Source organism: Rhincodon typus, chromosome 27 (assembly GCF_021869965.1).
Source record: "Rhincodon typus isolate 14 chromosome 27, sRhiTyp1.1, whole genome shotgun sequence".
NCBI lineage: Eukaryota > Metazoa > Chordata > Chondrichthyes > Orectolobiformes > Rhincodontidae > Rhincodon > Rhincodon typus.
In genome coordinates this window covers 20,674,240-20,694,967 of record NC_063358.1, presented here as the reverse complement: position 1 = coordinate 20,694,967, position 20,728 = coordinate 20,674,240, and the positions used below count along the sequence as shown (strand labels likewise).

The 20,728-nt window shown below is 39.0% G+C and overlaps 1 protein-coding gene across 1 annotated transcript in view; it reads left to right on the top strand.

Moving 5' to 3' along the window:
- LOC109911557 (macoilin) overlaps positions 1–20,728 on the top strand; it is a 90,997-nt gene that overhangs the window by 60,850 nt on the left and 9,419 nt on the right. The window contains exons 6-11 of the mRNA XM_020510891.2: positions 1,102–1,280; positions 3,272–3,773; positions 16,785–16,943; positions 18,186–18,368; positions 19,130–19,250; positions 20,127–20,301. Coding sequence (XP_020366480.1) covers positions 1,102–1,280; positions 3,272–3,773; positions 16,785–16,943; positions 18,186–18,368; positions 19,130–19,250; positions 20,127–20,301 — 1,319 coding nt within the window. The remainder of the gene's footprint in view (positions 1–1,101; positions 1,281–3,271; positions 3,774–16,784; positions 16,944–18,185; positions 18,369–19,129; positions 19,251–20,126; positions 20,302–20,728) is intronic.

Genomic DNA, 20,728 nt, shown 5'->3' with positions numbered 1-20,728 from the left:
GGGAGTTGAAATGGTTCGTGACTGGGAGGTGCAGTTGTTTAGTGCGAACCGATCTTAGGTGTTCTGCAAAGCGGTCCCCAAGCCTCCGCTTGGTTTCCCCGATGTAGAGGAGGTTCAAGGTGGGAAGGGGGAGGAGTTTAAAAGAGATGTGCGAGGCAAGTTTTTCACACAAAGGGTGATGAGTACCTGGCAGAGGAGGTGGTAGAAGCAAATGCAATAGCAGCATTCAAGAAACGCCTGAATGAATATGTGAAAAGGAAGGGAATAGAGGGATACAGATCCTGTAAGTGAAGACTGTTTTAATATGGAAGGGCAAATGTGGTAGCTCAGGCTTGGAGGGCCAAAGGGCCTGTTACTTTCTGACACAAGTCAAAGAACAGGATGTGTAAGAGTAACTAACCAGCTCTGATGCTACTGAGGTTATGGATCTACAGCTCAACAAAAATTGTCACTTTTAACAAAGGAGCAGTATGAAGAGAAATTGAATGATGGTGAAAGTCACCTCGTAAGAGCCAAGGCTTGTTTATATCTAATTAAATTTCAGTAATTTTAGAAATATTATTCCGTGAAGTCTCAGTAAAGTTTGTATACGATTTCATTACAAATATTTGAGTCTGTGAAGTTTAGCAGATACTTTTTACAAGTGTTTTCATGGAAAAATGCAGAAACTTAATTCCATCTATCAAATGTTTTTCCTACTTGTGCTTTTAAAATGCAAATTTTTAATTGCTTGGTGACCGTACTTTAAGAATGTAATTTGAGGGAAGCAGTGGCATAATATCACTAGACTTGTAATCCAGAGCTCGAGGTTGATGTTCTGCAAATGAGATCGAATCCCATCATGGCACATGGTGAAATTTGAATTCAATAAAAACGTTAAATGAAAAATAAATAATGGCCACATAACCATTGTCAACTGTTGTGAACAGCTATTTAGGTCACGAATATCCTTTCAAGGAAGGAAATCTACCAACCTTACCCTTCTGACCTCTGGAGAAGTAGGAATGGGCTGTGAATCATGGCTTAGCTAGTAACACATGTCTCATGAGTTAATTTTTTTTAAATAAGTTACTTTTTTTCCTCCCTTTACACCTAATAAAGCATTGGCTATCCTGTGGTGACACTGGGATTTGGCTTCAAAAGTTATGTAAGCTATAAAATGCGGTTAAGAAAGCAGAAGGAAGTCCAGAAGGAGAATGAATTTTACATGCAGCTCCTACAGCAGGCCTTACCGCCAGAGCAGCAGATGCTACAGAGGCAAGAGAGGGAAACCGAAGAAGGTAAGAATTTCTTTAGATAGTCCTCACGAATACCCTATTTTTTTTAGTCCATGTTTTAAACCAGGATGCAAGTAAAAAGGCTTGGTGATCAGGTGAGGAGTTAGATTAAAATATAATTTATTATCACCAGCCAAAGCAGGCGTGTGCGACTTTGCTAAACTAAAGAACCTCCAACTTGGTCAAAACAGACTAACCTATGTTCTGCCCTGCATCAAACTCTTCTCTGTCACCCTTTGCCCTTGCCACCCTCCAATAATTTGATGTCCTCCAGTGGATTGAAATCTGAATTTTTGTTTCTTTGGAAAATTATTTCTCTAGTCAGGGAATCAGTTATTTGCCTAATGTTTGCTGATGTCTTGAAATGGCTTGCCTAAGCATTTATTGATCTTTCTGAACATGGTAAAGATATGATTTTCAAACACCGTTGGGAGGTGCTGCCTTGTCCTCCAAATTTGTATTTCCCTTTTGGAGAGGACCAGCCAAGCCAAAATTGTTTAAATCCTTTATTGTGTATGCTTGAGATATTTATTGGAAAATGTTTCTCTTCAGTATTGAGACCAGTTTAGATCATTTCGGCCATTTATCAGCAACAACCACTAAACCAGGAACTGTATCTTGCTTGCTCAGTATTTGTTCATTATACGTTTTTGGTATGAGTCCACTTTGGGAATGTCTTACAATGTTGGAGTTTTTAAGGAAACTGCAGCCTGATCTATCAGCATTTGTGTCCTTAAAACTATCACTGTGCCCATGAATGATCTTAGCATAAAAATTAATTAACTGCATGCTTCTGATCCACTGCATCTGGTTTGGATAGTGCGCAAACTAGTAAATAGATTATACTTGTTTCTCAGTTTTATCTATTTTACTTAATGTATCAAGTTTGTTTCCAGAATTACCGGTGTATATATAAAGTACCATTCTGCCATTCGGAGATGTCATATTTTGGATAAGTAGAATGAAGAATGCCTTGGAATTCTTTTCCTATGAAAGCAAACCATTAGACACAGATCAAAGCAGATTTTGGAGAATCCATTTCCAAATATGTGCCTTCCACGCAAGGGTTTTGGTGCAGATTCACCAGAAGGTTTCTGGTGGTTATGGGTTGAATTTGAGGACAGGGTTGCCTAAATTTAGCTTGTACGTTCTTGTTTATAGAATGTGAAGGAATGATCTGATCATTTTGTTTAAAACGTTTAAAAGGAGTTAATAGGATAGGGAAAGAGAAATAATTTCCTGATGTGGGAATGCTGAGAATAAGGGGTCATAAACCCCTTTGTTTGTTCACGATGATGATCAAGTACTGCTTTTCAAATATTAGCAATCAGTAGTTTTCTTTCCCAGAAAAGGTTCAGGTAGCTAGGACATTCAAGATTGGAGCAGATAGATTTATGATGGGTAATAACATCAAATTTTGTGGAGCAAAACCAGGTGAATGGAATTAAATGCAGTTGAATGGAATTAAATGCAGTTAAATGCAATCTAATTGGTGCTCAAGGACTAAATGATGTGCTTTGGTTCCTAGGTTTGGGTTAATTGTGTCATTTGTCTGAGTCGGATTGAGTATTTGAGCACCGCTGCATGGGCTGGCATCTAAGTTGGGCTGGCACTGAGAGTAATGCAGTTTTGAGGGTGTTATCATTTAGATGAGATGCTAATGTAAATGGTAGAATATGAAACAACACAGTGAAGGATGTTGGGACTGAAATGGATATTTTCTTCCTTTTTTGTGCAGTAGCTTGTATGTACTTTGTGTTTTTGAAGCATGTTAGAAATGATAAAAAATATTTTTAGCATAAAGGTCTATTTGACATCAGTTATGATCCTACCTATATTTTGCTTCACACTTGCCTTTTAACAATTTTAAGGTTCTGCCTAAGTTGGTACACAAGGAATGAAGTGCATAATGCTTCACACACTGCAGTGATAGTTCAGGCCCTCTATACACTTGCTTGTATTCTGAGTGCTAATTCTTTTTCATTTTCTCCTAGTTGCTACAGCCAAAGGGATCACAGATATAGATTCTACACAGCTCCCACAACACAATGGAGGAATTCCAGCTGGTAGAAAGTTGACAGCGGCTTTACCAGAACTAGAGTACAAAGAAAAAGGGAAAGAGAAGGACAAAGAAGCCAAAAAACCAAACCTTGGGATTAATAATAATATTTTACAGCCAGTAGACTCTAAAATACAAGAAATTGAATACATGGAAAATCATATCAATAAAAGATTGAATAACGAGTTTGTAGGGAGCACAGAAAACCTATTAAAAGAGGACTCATTTACAGCTGCTTCAAAGAATTACAAGAATGCTACTGGGGGAATCAACTCTTCACCTAGAAGTCACTGCACATCCAATGGCAGTATCCCTTCTTCTTCTGCTAAGAATGAAAAGAAGCAAAAATGCACCAGCAAGAGCATGAGTACACACAAGGAAATAATGGAAAACTGTATACCTAACAACCAGCTCAGCAAACCAGACACATTATTAAGGTAATAAATTTTTATAGTATTCACAAAAAACATTTTTTGCGTTGCCTGACTAGAAGGAAATTAGTCTCCTCTGCTCAGAGAAGTTAGTGCCATCTAGTGTTGTATATAAACTGCAAGAATTATGAGTACTGCTGTGAAGTAGCACAAAATCATACAACTTGTGGCAAGGGAGTTGTGATTTTTATTTTTTACAACAACCACCAAATGATTGAGTGTCAGTTCTGAAACATTTTTTTGCCATTTTTAATGAAACTTAACACAAGCTTTTTAGAACCTGAGACCTTGTATCGTTGCTATACAACTTTGAGCTAGGTTTCGTATGTTCTTTACTTATATACCTCAAGTTATCACGTATTCCAATTTTGATGTTTAAGCTTTAAGTACTTTGACAGTTTCCACCATAGATTCGCATCAGGATTTTCTGCAGTCACGTAGATTGGTTTGACCAATGGTATTTCTTCCAGGGCTATTTCCCAGTAGCTAAAGTGTTCTGAGCTAATATCGATTTTCAAATATTGGCATTCATGATACCCTGTTATTCTTGATGGCTACCTATATTAACAATCCCTTCCAGCCTGATTTAACTTCTAAAATATTTGCATTCTATTAGGGCCTTTTGACCATCCCAGATTTTAATTGCTCTGCTATAGGTTACTGTACCTTCTGTTCCTCATGTTCTGTGCTATGTCTCCCTGTCCCCACTTAGTACTTTCAGCGTCTCTTTCTTCCCTTAAAAGCTAGCTGTTTGATGAAGCTTTTGGTGATCTGTCCTAATATTTTCTTATGTGGCTCAGTGTCATTTTTTTTGTTTTATAGTGCCTCAGAAGTACATTGGGATACTCTGATTTATGTAATGCTTTAAAGAGACAATGTTTTTTTGAATGACATTGAAGTAATTTCAGCTTTTAGTATAAAATAGTCTGTCACATGCTTTGTACTCAAATGTAGCAAATATAAATGTGGAGCTAGTATTTTGCTCTGTGCTGATCCCAGATCAAATGGGTTTCTTGGTATCCACACTTTTTTTAATTTGAAAGAGACATATCCATTCACCAAAATCAGACTCACTACTGTTGTTTTACTACTGTTGGTTTTAACAACTCATAACTTAAGATCAGTGCAAGAGTGTTGAAATGGTTGTACAGGTGATATGTCAAGCAATTTCGCACATTTTATGATGACTGTTTTGTGAATTGAGGACTCTATTATCAGGGATTAAGTCTTAGTGCAGTTACAAAAAGTGCCTGCCAGCTAGTTAATTTGAATATACAGATAACATGCTAATTGGGTAGGAAGAAGAAATTTGTCAGATAAGGGCAATTGGTTTTCCTGGTTTGTTTATGAACTGAGCAGGCGAAGACCAAGCCAGATGTGATTTTTGAGGTAAATTATCTCACTGTTTCAGGAGCAGGAGTAGGCCGTCAACCCCACAAGCTTGTTCCGTCATAGATCGTGGCTGATCATCTCCCTCACCTCCATGTTCCTGCTCTATCTTCAATCCTTTCACATCATTAGTAACTAAAAAAATCTCTTGAATTTTATGATTGAGCATCTACAGCTGTCTGAAGTAGAGAATTCCAAAGATTCACCACCCTCTCAGTTGAAGGGTTCCTCCTCATCTCAGTCCTAAATGGCTTGCCTTTTATCCTGAGACTGAACTGCTTCGTCCTCTGGGGATGTAGCCCTTGTGTGTATCTGAGAGTTTGTGAATCTGTTTGAAAAGCAAGTGGCATATTTGGAAGTAGCTTTGCAAAAATTTGATTTGTTCTGCATTTTATATAGCCAATGCGCCTCATTTCTATCACTGTAGTATTTAATGACATTTTTTAGGAAGCTGCTTGGTTGGCCTTTTTATTTTCAGAGAGGTGACACCCCCAAGTTGTTGGTGGAAGGCTTTGTTATTTGTGCTGTAACTCTAGGGGGAGCTCTTGCACATGTGCTGTGTCAGTGACAGCTGACTGTACTTCAGCATAAATAAAAACCGACAACTGCGGATGCTGTAAATCAGGAACAAAAACAAAATTGCTGCAAAAGCTCAGCACGTCTGGCAGCATCTGTGAAGGTAAAAAACAGATAACGTTTCGGGTCTGGTGACCCTTCCTGAACTGAGGTTCTGAGCTTTTCCAGCAACTCTGTTTCTGTACTTAAGCATAATTTGGTTTGATGCAAATTAACAAAAGTTCAAGTTACTGTTTTTTTTTTACCTTTCTTTCTTGTGGGTCACTGGTCGTGACCCTTCCTTGATCCAGGAAGCCTGGGTTCAAGCCCCAACTGCTCCAGAGGTGTGTACTAACATCTCTGTATGGGTTAATTAGAAGTAGTCTGGCTTTATATATTTTTCTGATGCTGGAAATCTGAAATAAACAAAAACAAAAGTATGATTCTCCTTTTTGGCAGATCCTAAACTGTTAAAGTGTTATTTCATTTCGATTTTTTGGATTAAACTCTCTCAATCGTGATATTTGTCAAGGACTAAAGGAAGAATTTCGGTCTGTTACAGCCCATAAACTAGCAACAGCTTTGCATTCAATGATGGCCAAGCGGTATTATCACTAGACTATTTATCCAGAGACCCAGGTTCAAATCCTGCCATAGCAAATATTGGAATTTAAATTCAATAAAAAAATCAGAGATTAATAGTCTAATGACGACCATGAAACCATTGCTGATTGTTGGAAAAACCTATCTGGCTCACTAATGTCCTTTTGGGGGTGGAAACCTGCCATCCTTACCTGATCTTCTGTACATGCAACTCCAGAACCACAGCAATACCGTCTCGGCAAATTAGGAATGGACAGTAAATACTGACCTGGCCAGCGACGTCCACATCCCATGAATGAATTTTTAAAAAGTGCATGCATAACTGTGTTACTGATGCATTTCCAGACAGATGACGACAAGAGTTCAGTGTGGTTGAAACTGATGCAATGTGTCTGGACACCCTGAAAGCCTTTGATAAAGTTTCATTTGATTGTCTAATGTAATGGATATGATCGAAAAAATGTAGAAACATATTTACTTGCTAAATGAGGGCCAGTAGTTATTCTTTGTGGATGTATTATGGAACCTGCACTGCTGCTACTCTAACAGCCAGCACTAAAATTGGAATGCACCTTCCTTTCAGAATTGCAAATAAAACCGAAGCTGGGGAGAGGAAGGTGCAGTCTATTTTGAAGAAGTAGACAGGATCCACACAAGGCCAGAGACACAACTTACAGTTAGAAATTGTAGTGTGAAATTCAACCAAGATATATGCAAGTGTTGCACTCGGAAGAAAAAAAATTGATGGAAAACATTTTTCAGTGCAGAAGTTAGAATTAAGATTGACCTTTGGTCTGGAAACAGTACAGTAAGGAACATTTGAAATTTCTTTCAACTATGTGTGGAATCTATACTTGATTTTGAAGCATGTTTGGAAAGGACTCAAGTTTATACCAATTGTACTTTTTTGAATAATGAGAAATATTGGTCCACGTGATGTGTGACTCCAGTCCTAACAGCAGGAAGGAAGTTAAGAAAGAAGCCTTGTGGCTGTTGAACACGAAGGAGAGCTACAAACAAAGGAGCTGGAGGATAAACGTGATCAGTGTACACCTTTCAAAAATCAGCAAGGTCCGAATCCATATCGTGCTTTTTGTCGGCATATCCGGAGGAATGAGATATGTAAAATTTTAAAGTGAAAATTACGTTGAGTTGGGACAGTCCATTGAGCTAATGTGTTGGAGGACTGATTCTTTCTCCTTTTTGAAAGGAGGCAAATTCACTTTGTAGAGACTTATAACAGCTTGGTTGCATGATGTAAACCGCACACTGTTGCATACTGGAGCTGTGGGCTTGTGGATGAGACAGTGAAGAAGCTGAAGCAAAGTTTTGTGTAATGTCAAGAATTTTGTAACACTATTCAGGTTTGATCAGTTTTCCCATCTTCTGACTTTACTCAACTATCATTGTGAAAACACTTTTTGCTATTTGCAACCGTGCTGTGAACAGATTGACTGCAGTATTTGCCTGCAAAACATTGTCTGCACTTTTCATAGCACATTTATTAACTTTGAAATACCTCAATGCAGATTTTTCCTTGACATTGTAAGTGGTAGTCAAGGTTAATTTGGATTTGTTGCTTAAAGCTGAACTGTGCCAGCAGGAAAAGGGAGCATTGATACAACTGGGAAGTTCAGGACTGATATCAGCAAGCACTTCACATGTTGTGAATAGTGCCATCAGCACTCCTCAAGTGAAGTAGAAAAGTCAAAAACTAAGTCACTGAGAAATCAAATGAATGCTGAGATGGTGAATTTCAGTGGAGGGCGTGAGCTTGCTCAGTTAGTCCTATAATCCAGTTTTTGATGTGTCCATTAGCCTTGTTTATGTAAAAAGTTCAGTTTATGCGTGTGCTTAACTGTGTAAATGCCTTGTGTCCAACTGTTACCTAGTACTTGTATTTTAAGCTGACAGTTATAACAATATTCAGGGCTGGTTAGGCAATGTGTCTAGTATATACTGAACTGAATTTTAAGTACACAAATTACTGAGTTGCTTACGTCTAAACTACACTTGTCCACAATACTGACTCATTTTGTGTAATGGGTAGTGAATGGAAATAATGTGGTACATTGGAATTTTGTGTTTCATTTGTTGTCAGGTAAGTGCTCTGTAAGAGTAAACATACACCAATGTCCTAAAGAATTTGCTGAATTGAGAGCGTAGAAAAGGTGTGTATGGAAAGTACTATTACAATAATCATGGGGTAGTTTCAAAATGCAGGCAGACTGGTAAAATCAGGTTGCTAGAAGATCTCAAGGAAAGGAATTTATGGAATGTTTGATTTTTTTTTTGAAGCAGCTTATGTAAAGCCCATAGGAAACAGGCAATTCTGGATTTGATGTGGAATGAGGCACATGTGGTTAGGAAGCTTAAAGTGAAGGGACCCCTAGAGGACAGTGACCACAATATGTTAGAATTCAGTCTGCAGATTGAGAGGGAGAAGCGGAAATCAGATGTAACAGTATTACAGTTGTTTAAAGGTAACGACAAAGACATAAGCGGACCAGAGTTGATTGGAAGGGGAGTGAAGTGAACTTCACTAGCAGTGATAGCAGGAATTTCTAGGTGTAATTCAAGAGGCACAATAGAAATTCATCCCAAGTAAGAAACAGCATACTAAGGGGAGGATGTGGCAATCCTGGCTAATAAGGGAAGTCCGAAACAGCATAAAAGGAAAAGCATATGATGTAGTGAAGATTAGTGGGAAGCCTTTAAATACCAGCAGAGGATAACTAAAATAGCTAATGTAACATCCCTATTTAAGAAGGGAGGCAGTCCAAAAGCGGGAAACTATCAGCCTGGTAGCCTGATCATCATTTTATCAATAAGATTTTAGAATCCATTATTAAGAATGAGATTGCGGAACACGTGGAGGTCTGTGGTAAGATAGGGCTGGGTCAGCTTCAAGGGGAGATCATGTCTGACAAACCTGTTAGAATTCTTTGAGGAAGTAATGAGAATGTTAAACTAAGAATACCCAGTGCATGTGACTGATTTGAATTTCCAGAAGGCCTCTGGAAATCATCCTATGACATAGAGCCCATGGTGTTAGGGGCAAAGTACTGGCATGGATAGAGGATTGGCTGACTGGCAGAAAGCATAGTAGGGGTCATTTCTAGGATGGCAGCCGGTGACTAATGGAGTTCTGCAGGGCTCTGTGTTGGGGCCATACCTACTCATGTTATACATTTACAATCTGAACAAAGGAACTGAGGACATTGGTGTCGTCTGCAAACTTAGCAACAAAGTTAGGTGGCGGGACAAGTAGTCCTGATGAAGCAACAGACTGCAGAAAGACTTGAACAGGCTAGGAGAGTGGGCAAAGAAGTGACCGATGAAATACACCGTGGGAAAGTGTGAGGTAATGCACTTTGGTAGGAAAAATGAAGATGTGGACTGTTTTGTAAATGGAGAAAGGCTTTGGGAATCTGAAACAGAATGGGACTTGGAAGACCTGATTCAGGATTCTCTTAAGGTTAACTTGCAGGTTCAGTTGGCCATTAGGAATGCAAGTGCAGTGTTAGCATTCATTTCAAGATGACCAGAATGCAAGAACAGATGTACTGTTGAGACTGTATAAGGTTCTGGTCAGACTGCATTTGGATTGTTGTGAGCAGTTTTGGGCCCTGTATCTAGGGAAGGTTAGAGGAGGTCCAGAGGAGCTTTACAAGAATTATCCTGGGGATGATTGATTTGTCATGTGAGGAATAGGTCTGGGTCTGGGTTTGTGCACGATTGAGTTTAGAATGATGAGGGAGGATCTAATTGAAACTTGGAGAATCCTGAGAGGCCTGGATAGAGTGAATATGGAGAAGATGGCACAGCCTCAGTGAAAGGATGACCCTTTAGAACCAACATGAAGAATTTCTCCAGTCAGAGGGTTATTAATCTGTGGAAGTAATTACTGCAATGGGCTGTGGAGGTCAAGTAATTGAATGTATTTAAGACAAAGATAGATAAATTCTTGGATTAGTTAAGGGGTTCAAGGATGACGGACTGATGGCAGGCGAATGGGGTTGAAAAACATTATCAGCCATGATCAAATTGTGGAGCACATTTAGTGGATTGAATGACCTAATTCTGCTCCAATTCTTATGATGTAGTTTTAGAACAGGATTTACTACTTTTCCTAGCTTTTTCATATCATCTTTTACTCTCTCTATTTGCCCTGGCAATTTGACGTACCTTCCAGTACACATCCTTCTCAATCAAATTATTTTTAGTTTGTTTATCTCTCATTCTCATTTTCTGTTGCATGGCATTGCACTGATAGAGGGGAATGCCCTGATTTGGAACACTAGGGATGTTAATGTTACACTCCTTGACTTTATGCGAAACAATTTCTTGGCAATGGAAAGTTTTAAAAAGATCATTTTTAAACAAAAAAAAAGCCTTTAAGTCCATCTAGCTCACCTTGAAAGCACATCACTCCTTCCTGCCAAATTCCCCCTCATTGGTAGAAACTGAAAATAGTTTGATGTAATGCAACCATCTACTACAGTTGTTTAAATAGTAATTCTCTAACCTTTTTTCTGTTGTGCTGGTATTTTGTATTCTTCGAGTGCTTCCCTAATTTGTCTCCTTTCAAGACTACGGATTGAGGATTACTAAATTCTTCAGACTTTAAAAGCACAGAATCAAATATTTTGGAGATGAAGATTTTATTGTCTCAGACTGGGAGAATTAGTTAAATTTAATTAAAATTAGGTTGGTTCCCTTATGAAGTAGAATGCTCATGGCAAATTGGTTTGTGTACTGATGTGTTGCATCTCTGAATGTTGCAGTGCAATTTTCTGCATGGGAACCTCCTAATCTTGATGTCCTTGTGTATGTGTGTTGCCATAGTCTTACCAGACCATAGAGCTGCTGTCTCATTAGAGAGAGACAACTGGTGGTGGTTTAACCAGAGGGCCATGCCACCTCAGGCAAGGGGAGAGTCTGAGAAAGAGAGTCCTTCATGGAAACCTCAGCCAGTGGTGAGAATTGAATTCATGCTGTTGGCATCACACTGCTTTGCAAACCAACCATCTAGCCAACTGAGACAACAAGGTGCAGAGCTGGATGAACACAGCAGGCCAAGCAGCATCATAGGAGCAAAAAGGCTGACGTTTCGGGCCTAGACCCTTCTCCAGAAATGGGGAAGAGGAAGGGGAAGGGGGTTCTGAAATATAGGGAGAGAGGGGGAGGCGGAAAGAAGATGGATAGAGGAGAAGATAGGTGGAGAGGAAACAGACAGGTCGAAGAGACTGGGATGGAGCCAGTAAAGGTGAGTGTAGGTGGGGAGTTAGGGACTGACCTATCCCCTCCTTAACTCCCCACCTACACTCACCTTTACTGGCTCCATTCCCGCCTCTTCGACCTGTCTGTTTCCTCTCCATCCATCTTCTATCCGCCTCCCCCCCTCTCCCTATTTATTTCAGAACCCCCTTCCCCTCCCCCATTTCTGATGAAGGGTCTAGGCTGGAAACGTCAGCCTTTTTGCTCCTATGATGCTGCTTGGCCTGCTGTGTTCATCCAGCTCTGCACCTTGTTGTCTCGGATTCTCCAGCATCTGCAGTTCCTACTATCTAGCCAACTGAGCTGTCTTTAGTGTATAAAATAGATGAGGCCCGAAAACCTGTTTCATTACTTTGAGGTAACTAAACAATTTTAACCAGGTCTGATGCGCAGGATCGAGCACCCTGGAAACCCAGAAAGTGCCCAATTTCACACTTTCCTGACTTAAGTTTATATGTCAGGTCAGGTGAGACCAGGCACGAGAAAATTACTGCAAATGCTGGAACCTGTACTGAAAATAGCAAATGCTGGAGATTGTAGTGGGTCAGACAGTATTCATGGAGGGAGAGCAAGCTAGCATTTCGTGTCTAGATGACTCTTCTTCAGAGGCAATATTTGCAAGTTTCTGGGCTGACCTGAAGTTTTCCATCTTTTGTTTCCGAGGTCAGCAATCGGGGCAATTAGTGATGGGTAATAAGTGCTGATCTAGTCAGTAATGTCCACATGCCATGAACAAATTTTTTTTTACAAAAAGAAAATGCTCTGTGCACCTTTATTAACTTGCAGACGTTCTCAGTCAGGCAAGTTCCTTTTAGTTAATCCCTGTGTTTAATATCCAGGCTTCGTAGTGAAGGTGCCAAAAAGTACTGTTCAGTTATTGCAATTATGTAATTTATGTAAGCATGCATAGAGCTGCATATTATATTTCAAAGAGTTTGCATTTATTCTTGTTCTATTTCCTCCATTCATTGTGTTCTTTTATGCTGAGACAAAAAATATTTAGCTTTCGGACAATTCTTCTTCGTGCTCGTGTAGTATATATTTAAAAATTCACAAGTAGTGATGCGTTTAAAGGATGGAATTCATTGTATCTATTTAAATATGTGATGTAAAATTGAACACTGATGTGAATAATATTGCAGCTTCATTTCTTTATTACAGAAAATTTCGATTTTATTTTCTTCTGCATTTCTCAATTGTATCTCGCACTGTTCAATGTTAAGGGTGGAGACTAAACTTCAGGACTTTATGGCAATTCATTGCCAGCTAACTAATACTCAAAAGCTAATGTCATCGTATTTTGTGAAAAGGAGCAACTGGTCTCATCTGTTGGAACAATGACCATTCTACGATTTTCCTATCTTTTATTTGTAGAATCTCTACAATACAGAAAGACCATTCAGACCATCGAGTCTCCACCGACTCTCCAAAGAGCATCCAATCCGTTGAGGTTTTACCATGGCTAACCCACCAGCCTGCATGTCCCTGGACGGTATGGGACAATTTTTTTTAAAACCCATGGCCAATTCCCCTAACTTGTATATCTTTGGACAGTGGAAGGAAATGCATGTAGACACAGGGAGAATATGTGAACTCCACACACAGTTGCCTGAGACTGGAGTCAAACCTAGGCTCCTGGTGCTGAGAGGCAGCAGTGCTAACTGCTGTGCCACCTGTGTTGGAAAAGACAAACGTTGTTTCCCATTTTCAGATGCCTTTATTTTTCCTGGAGCGTCAAAGGCTGAGGGCTGACCTTATAGAGGTTTATAAAATCATGAGGGGCATGAATAGAGTAAATAAGCAAAGTTTTTTTTTTGTCCCCAAGGTAGGGGAGTCCAAAACGAGAGGGCATAGGTTTAAGATGGGATGGGAAGGATTTAAGAGATCTAAGGGGCAACTTTTCCACGCAGAGGGTGGTGTGTGTATGGAATGAGCTGCCAGAAGAAGTGGTGGAGGTTGGTACGATTACAACATTTAAAAGCCCTCTGGATAGGTATGTGATTAGGAAGGGATTAGAGGTACAGGGCCAAATGCTGGCAAACGGGACTGATTTGTACAGGATATCTAGTTGACATGAACGAGTTGGACCAAAGGGTTTGTTTCCGTGCTGTTTATCTCTATGACTCTAAGACAGGCTGGCATGTGAAATAGAATTTGACAAAGTTATGAAGTGCGAGGTGCAATCATCTGGCAATTTGTTTAAGGCTGCACTTATTGTCATTGCTATGCACAAATATAGTATTACAGTACCACATCATGGCATTTGCCAGGAACAACCGTGGTGCTGTCCATTTAATCACGCTGCAGGTTGGAATCAAACTTCTGAGTGCCTATTCTTGGGCAGATTGTAAAATTTGTGGTCAAGCCATCTTCACTCATTGTAAAACCAGGCAGACGAGTTTCACTGAAAGTTCTCTGAACCTTTTGAGTCTACCTGTACATTGCCTGGAGGATGAGCCTTATTGACATGACCAGTCTCTGCGGAGAGATCTGCATCACCTCAAAGCCTGACACAGAGCGGAGAGTTATTCATTTGGAGGTGAGAGGAGTAACTCCAATCCATGGAAGAAATCCATTCAAACAGCCCGAATCTGCTAAGGCCCTATTACTTCATACTGGTTAAATGCTATAAAGAAAATGCAAACAAAGCTGCTGCCTCCAGTGTTGTCAAAGCACTTCTAAAGTGCTCCACTTTTCTGACATCACCACCGGTACCATCTGTGCACCTGCTGGTGGTGGCTGTTTTTCTAGCCATCTTGGTGTTGGCAACGCACACGTCTTTTGCTTAATTGCACATTCTGAAAGCTTTCCTGGTGTAGAAGATAATTTACATTTGATAAGAATAATGCTGACAAAGTCCTTAAATGCAGTTACAGGTTTTGCTACTTAAGCAGAAGATATGTTTTCTGGTCATTGGGGGCGTATCACAACAAACTCCTAATAATAGCTATGTTTCAATAAGCATTGTGTAATTTTGAGAGAGGCTGCTGAATGTGCCAGAGAAATCCAGTGCTCCTCATGCATTAACTTGCAGTGTAGAGCTACCTTCTAAAGTGTATCTGTCTAATTATCTCTTCACTCTCCTATTGGTATTACCATTTTGTGTTGAAGTGGCTTAACCAGCCAGTGGAAAAAGCAGTGACTATAAAATGAGAGTTTCAACCCTTCAAGTTCCTCTTCAGCCCAGTAGCTGAATTTTTTGCAGTTATCTGCTGGAATAAAAAAAACACACCTGACATGGTGTCAATAGGTTTAGTGGTTTTAAAAAGGAATACTTGAAATGTGCTCCAAATAATTCTACTTTAGATGTTGCAACATTTTGTTATTGTTTTGGCAAATGCTTGTGAGTCGAGACTTTATCTTGCAGTGGATCTAAAAAGAGCAGAATACAACAACACATTTTATATCACATCAATGTGCAGTCTTTATTTTAAGAGATTACTCTTTGCACACCTTATGAGTCTAGGAGAAGCAAAAAATCAGGCAGGCCTCAGAAAACTGTTTGAATAGTTGTCTCGGTGGCTGGTTGAACATAATGGCTCTTGTTCACCTTGGTGTCTGATGCCATTTTAAAGCAGTAGAAATTCAGCTTTCAAATTAAAAGGTTAAGAAAAACCAATCAAAGCAGTGGGTTGCCAAATCTTTTAAATTGGCTTTGTTTGTAATATCAGATAAGAGCTGAGTTATGCCCAAATACAAAATAAGGAAGAAACGGAACGACAATAACGTGTAGTGTATTTGCAGTGATTGAAATGAATTGTTGGTGGCGATGAATTTGTATAAGAAAAGTTATTTGAATCCTGCATGTTCCTTTTAAAGCCATTTCTGCATAAATGGATGGCATGTTGAACCAGCAAAATGCCTTGTCACCTCTAATATTTGATTATGAATGCATTATGGCCTGTCAATTAAAAGTTTTAGGAAACAGATTTGAGCAATTGAGTTCAAGCACAGCTTTGAGTGTTGCCGGACTGGAATTATATTGTGCCATATTGGAAGACTAAAGAATCACCTTTCTTTAGAAAAAGTAAAAGGATATGATTTGAAAGGAAGCAATAGATGGTCTAATTTACTTTCTCTAATAAAAGAGCAAATATTTAAAGCTCAACAGAAAATCCCAGAAAATTGAATTGTTCAAAAAAAAGTCCTCAGGAATGGTTAATAGGCAAGTACTTACCATGTATAAAAACTGAGAGAATTGCAGATGCTGTAAATCGGGACAAAAACAAAAGCTGCTGGAAAAGCTCAGCAGGTCTGGCAGCATCTGTGATGAAAAAAGTTCTGAGAAAGGGTCACCAGACCCAAAACATTAACTCTGATTTTTTTTTCTCCACAGATGCTGCCAGACCTGCTGAGCTTTTCCAGCAAAGTCTGTTTTTGTTACTTACCATATATGCCTTGCATTTATTGTGCCAATTATATTTAAAAACAGGCATACAAAATTTGGCCAAAATGTTGAGAGCATATTTTTGGTTAGTTTCATGCTAATCAATTGGGAGGCATTGGCAGTTTTGTGCTCATCATGGACAGATGATTACATATAATCCAAAATACACAATATCTGATAACAAATGAGAGGACGTGTCACTTTTTTTATGAAGATAAACATTTCAGAAGTGTTTATGCTCCTAACTAAATTTTGTATACTTTCTTTGGACCCTTTAATATCTGATCACTGTTTTGTAGCTGCTGTAGCGTGTGCTGGAATTGCTGCATATTTTTAGTATTTGAGTTGTGAATATACAGGAGTTTTTTTACTCCCAGGATTTCTAAGTATTCCTTGCTAATTACATGGTCAATTGGATTCAAAGACTGATACCAACCAAGACAAAATCTCAACCAATCCTTTCCATTTTGCCAGTTAATTTCTGAAATCTGTGTAAACAGATGCTACAAAATGACTTGTAAAGGATTCATGGACCCATTCTATTTTTGTTTCATGGCTTACGGAGTATTGTACACGTACACAACCGGTGTAACTTCCTACAGAGCAGGAGCAGAGATCCAAAATGTTCACACACTCTGATCAGAACTATGAGCCAACTGTTTTCACAAAGGCTGTTACTGTCATTTCTTTAACTCAAATGAGCAGAATCAGCCCTCCATATGGAAGCTTGTTCAACTTAGATGCCCCCCTCTATCCTGTGAGCAGCATTAGTGATTTTGCACTGGTGATTTTGCTTTTTTCAGGCTGGAACAGGACATCAAGAAGCTGAAGGCAGACTTGCAGTCAAGCAGACAGTGTGAACAGGAGCTGCGCAGTCAGATCAACTCACTGACCAGCACTGAACGTAGTATCCGTTCAGAAGTAGGACAACTCCGACAGGAGAATGAACTGCTACAGAACAAGTAAGATATTTAATATTTTGTGAAATTTTTATGCATATATTTAAAATATTTAGAATGGATGTGTCCTCTTGAGTCCAAACTAGGGAGCACTTTTAAAATGTGTTTGCTGTTTTAGGGCCAATGAGACAAACCTTTCTTCTGAGTGTTGTTTGACTTTGGAACTCTCTGCTTTGGACATCAATGGAGGCTGGGACGTTGAGTATTTTTAAGGCAAAGTTAGATTTTTGTTGGGCACGGAACCTCCTGAGAAGTCATTGGTTTCAGAATGTTAACTCTGTTTCTCTTTCTACAGATGCTGCCAGACCTGTTGATTTTCTCTAGCATTTTTTTGTTTACATTTAAGATCTCCAACGTCTGCAGTACTTTGCTTTTAATTTAGGTAAGGGATTCAAAGGTAGTTGGGGGGTAGATGGGAATGTGGAATTCGGAATGCAAACAGATTAGCTGAGATCTTGTTGAATGACTGAAAGGACCTGAAGGGCCAAATGGACTACTTCTCCCAATTCGCATGTTAGACTGTATAATTTAGGAACAGAAGTAGGCCATTTGGCCCATTTAGTCCACTCAACCATTTAATGAGATCATAGCTGGTTTGATAATCCTCAACTCCACTTTCCTGCCTTATCCCCATGACCCTTGATTCTCTTACTGATTAGAATTCTTTCTATCCCAGCCTTGAATATACTTAATGACTCAGTCTCAACAGCCCTCTGTACTAAAGAATTCCTCAGATTCATTACCATCTGAGACGCCCAATTCTCCTCATCTGTCTTAAACAGATAATCCCCGGCTACGAGATTATGCTGTCTAGTTCTCGAAGACCAGTTCATAATATAAAATTTTGAAAATGGAGATATAGGATACAATAACCTTTACAGAAGGTTAAATCTTTTGAATTGGATTATGCTAGGTTAATTTTTGGCAGATCTTGTTTTGAATTTCTATCAAATTTCCAGAGTGACAACAATAATGACCTGTTTGCATAAATTGTGAAAATTGTTTTTAAGAACACATTTGTAACATTCTTCCAGATGCTGAAATAATAAATTCCGTTGATACTTTTTAATAAAAAGTATGATTGTTTTGCTGTTTTAGTGGTAGGGTGACAAACCCCTGATTCCCTTTTTCAGTGAAAAATCTAAGCAAACTTTGATTGGAACTGTTGTCTTTTCATGTGGGTTTACTGGTTCTTAGTTTGGCTATAGTTCAAGTTCTTCATTTGTAAATTTAATTTCTTTCCAGATTACATACTGCTGTGCAAGCCAAACAGAAGGACAAACAAACTATAAGCCAGTTAGAGAAGAAACTCAAAGCAGAGCAAGAGGCAAAGACCTACCTTGAAAAACAGTTGGTGGACGAGAAGAAGAGGAAGAAGCTGGAGGAGGCAACTGCAGCCCGTGCTGTGGCACTTGCTGCAGCTACAAGGTCAGACAGCAAAGTTTGCATAAGACCTATCAATTACTGCAAACTAAAGATACAAAATCTTTATTTAGACCTGATAACAACATCATTAACAGGCATCACTCTAAACCCACTGCTATACGATGATATTCTTGCTAGTGATGCAGCACTCTGACTTCAAAAGGCGATGAGGAGAAGTTAGGAATTTCTCTTCAGTGGAGTGCAATAATTCAATGTTTGCATGCTTCATAGTGGCTGATTCAAACTACAGGAATGCCTTAATCTCAATCTCAATCTGAATCCTATTAGGCAAGAACAACTTTGATTCAGATCTTTACTTGTGTGCTCTGTGAATGGCTGGCTGGTTTGCAAAATTACCCTTGGTAGTCATTATCCCAGGATGTGACAAGGACCATCAGATAGGAAGAAACCTTTTTAATCTGCATTTAACCCTTGGCATATCGAAAATCTGAGTAGCTTGGTATTCTATTGTTTACTCAATGATAAATGAGCCCTGTCTTAACACCAGCAAAACACTTTAAACATCTTGTAAGCATTCCATTTTCTCCCTCCCATCTAACCTGATGATACAGGAATCAAAACTTTTTTCCACCACTAAAATTCTAATATAATAAATTTATTAGTTCCACGCTCCAATGATCAAGTTCTGGGGCATAATCTCCCAGATCTAAGGTATTAACTCCCTTTGCTGCCTAACAACCAGAAAGGCTTGCATACATGTGTGCAGAAAATGAAGGATTTAACACCATTTTCTTTTTTTTAAGAGGGGAATGTACAGAAACTCTAAGAAGTCGTATTCGAGACCTGGAAACAGAGTGCAAGAAGTTAACAATTGACATGAAAGTCAAAGAAGACCAGATTCGTGAACTAGAGATGAAAGTACAGGTAAATTTATGGCTTATGTAATATCCAGTGCAACATGAGATAGCTAATCATGATTTAAAGACAATTAAGTTATATATTTGTATATGTCTAAATTGCAATTATCATCTTCAAGGTTTTAAGAGTAGCTGTAACACAGTAGCTGATGGGCTAGAATAGTATTAACTTTCTCATTCATATCTCCCTCAACCCCTGCCAAAAAACTTAATAACAAGAATGCTGGAAATATGCAGCAGATTAAGCAGCATCTATGGAGAGAGAAACAGAGGTAGCTGTTGATCAAAGGTCATTGATTTGAGAGATCAGTTCTGTTTCTTGATGTTGCTGCTAAGTATTTCCAACATTTTTTTTTGTTCTTGTAGATGCTGGAATTCCAAAATATTCTGCTTTGTGCCAAAAAAAATCCCTGATTAATCTGCTAAAATTCACTGACTAAAGTTGTAAAATTGATCACATGATCAAAATATCAGAACACAGCTAATATGTCTGAATAGCTTCATATAACTAGTAAATATGCTGCCTGTTTCAGAGAAAGCGGGAAGTGTTATATGCAGTATGCGTAAGTGAAAAATTAATGTAGAGCTAGTGGTAAGCTTATTGGGTTTGAAACAAATTCCAAAAATGCTGGAGAAACCTAGCGGGTCTGGCAGAATCTGCGGAGAGAGTGAAAGAAACCAAGTTAACATTTTGAGTACAATATCACTTCTTCAGAACCAGTTCAGAAACTCTGTTTCTCCCTCCGCAGATGTTGCCTGACTTGCTGACTTTCTCTACCGTTTTCAGTGTCCGTCTCAGATTACCATCCATATTTTGCATTTATTGGGTTTGAGGCGTGGTTTACATGTCCTTAGCAGTTGTACTCTTTTTAAACTTCTGAAGGAACTGCGTAAATATAAAGAGAATGAAAAAGATACAGAGGTACTGATGTCGGCACTTTCAGCCATGCAAGATAAAACACAGCACTTAGAAAATAGCCTGAGTGCTGAGACCCGGATCAAGCTAGATCTCTTCTCTGCACTAGGGGATGCTAAACGGCAGCTGGAAATTGCACAAGGTAAGAAACCAGTCAGAAAGCTGCATGGCTTCATTCTAAGTATTATTAACCAAAGTTTGCATATGTTTTTCATAGTGGACCCAGCATCCTGGTAGTTTGCATGCTTGCTTAATGAGTTGAACTTAGGAAGGCTGACTAGAAAGGCACTGAAGAACGTGTATGTTCATGCTATTAAAGACAGAAAATACTGAAGTACTTAACAGATCAGGCAACATCTGTGCAGAGGAAAACAATGAATGTTTCAGGCCAGTGACTTTGCATCAGAAATGAAAAAAAATTAGGGATGCAACTGCTTTTAAGCAAACGCAGGTGAGCGGGAAAAGAGCAAAAGAAACTTTTTTTGGTGTGGAAGGCAGGAGAAATGTAATGACGAAAGGGAGATGATGTAAGGCAGAAGGTGGTGTAGAATCATTTACATACCATCTGA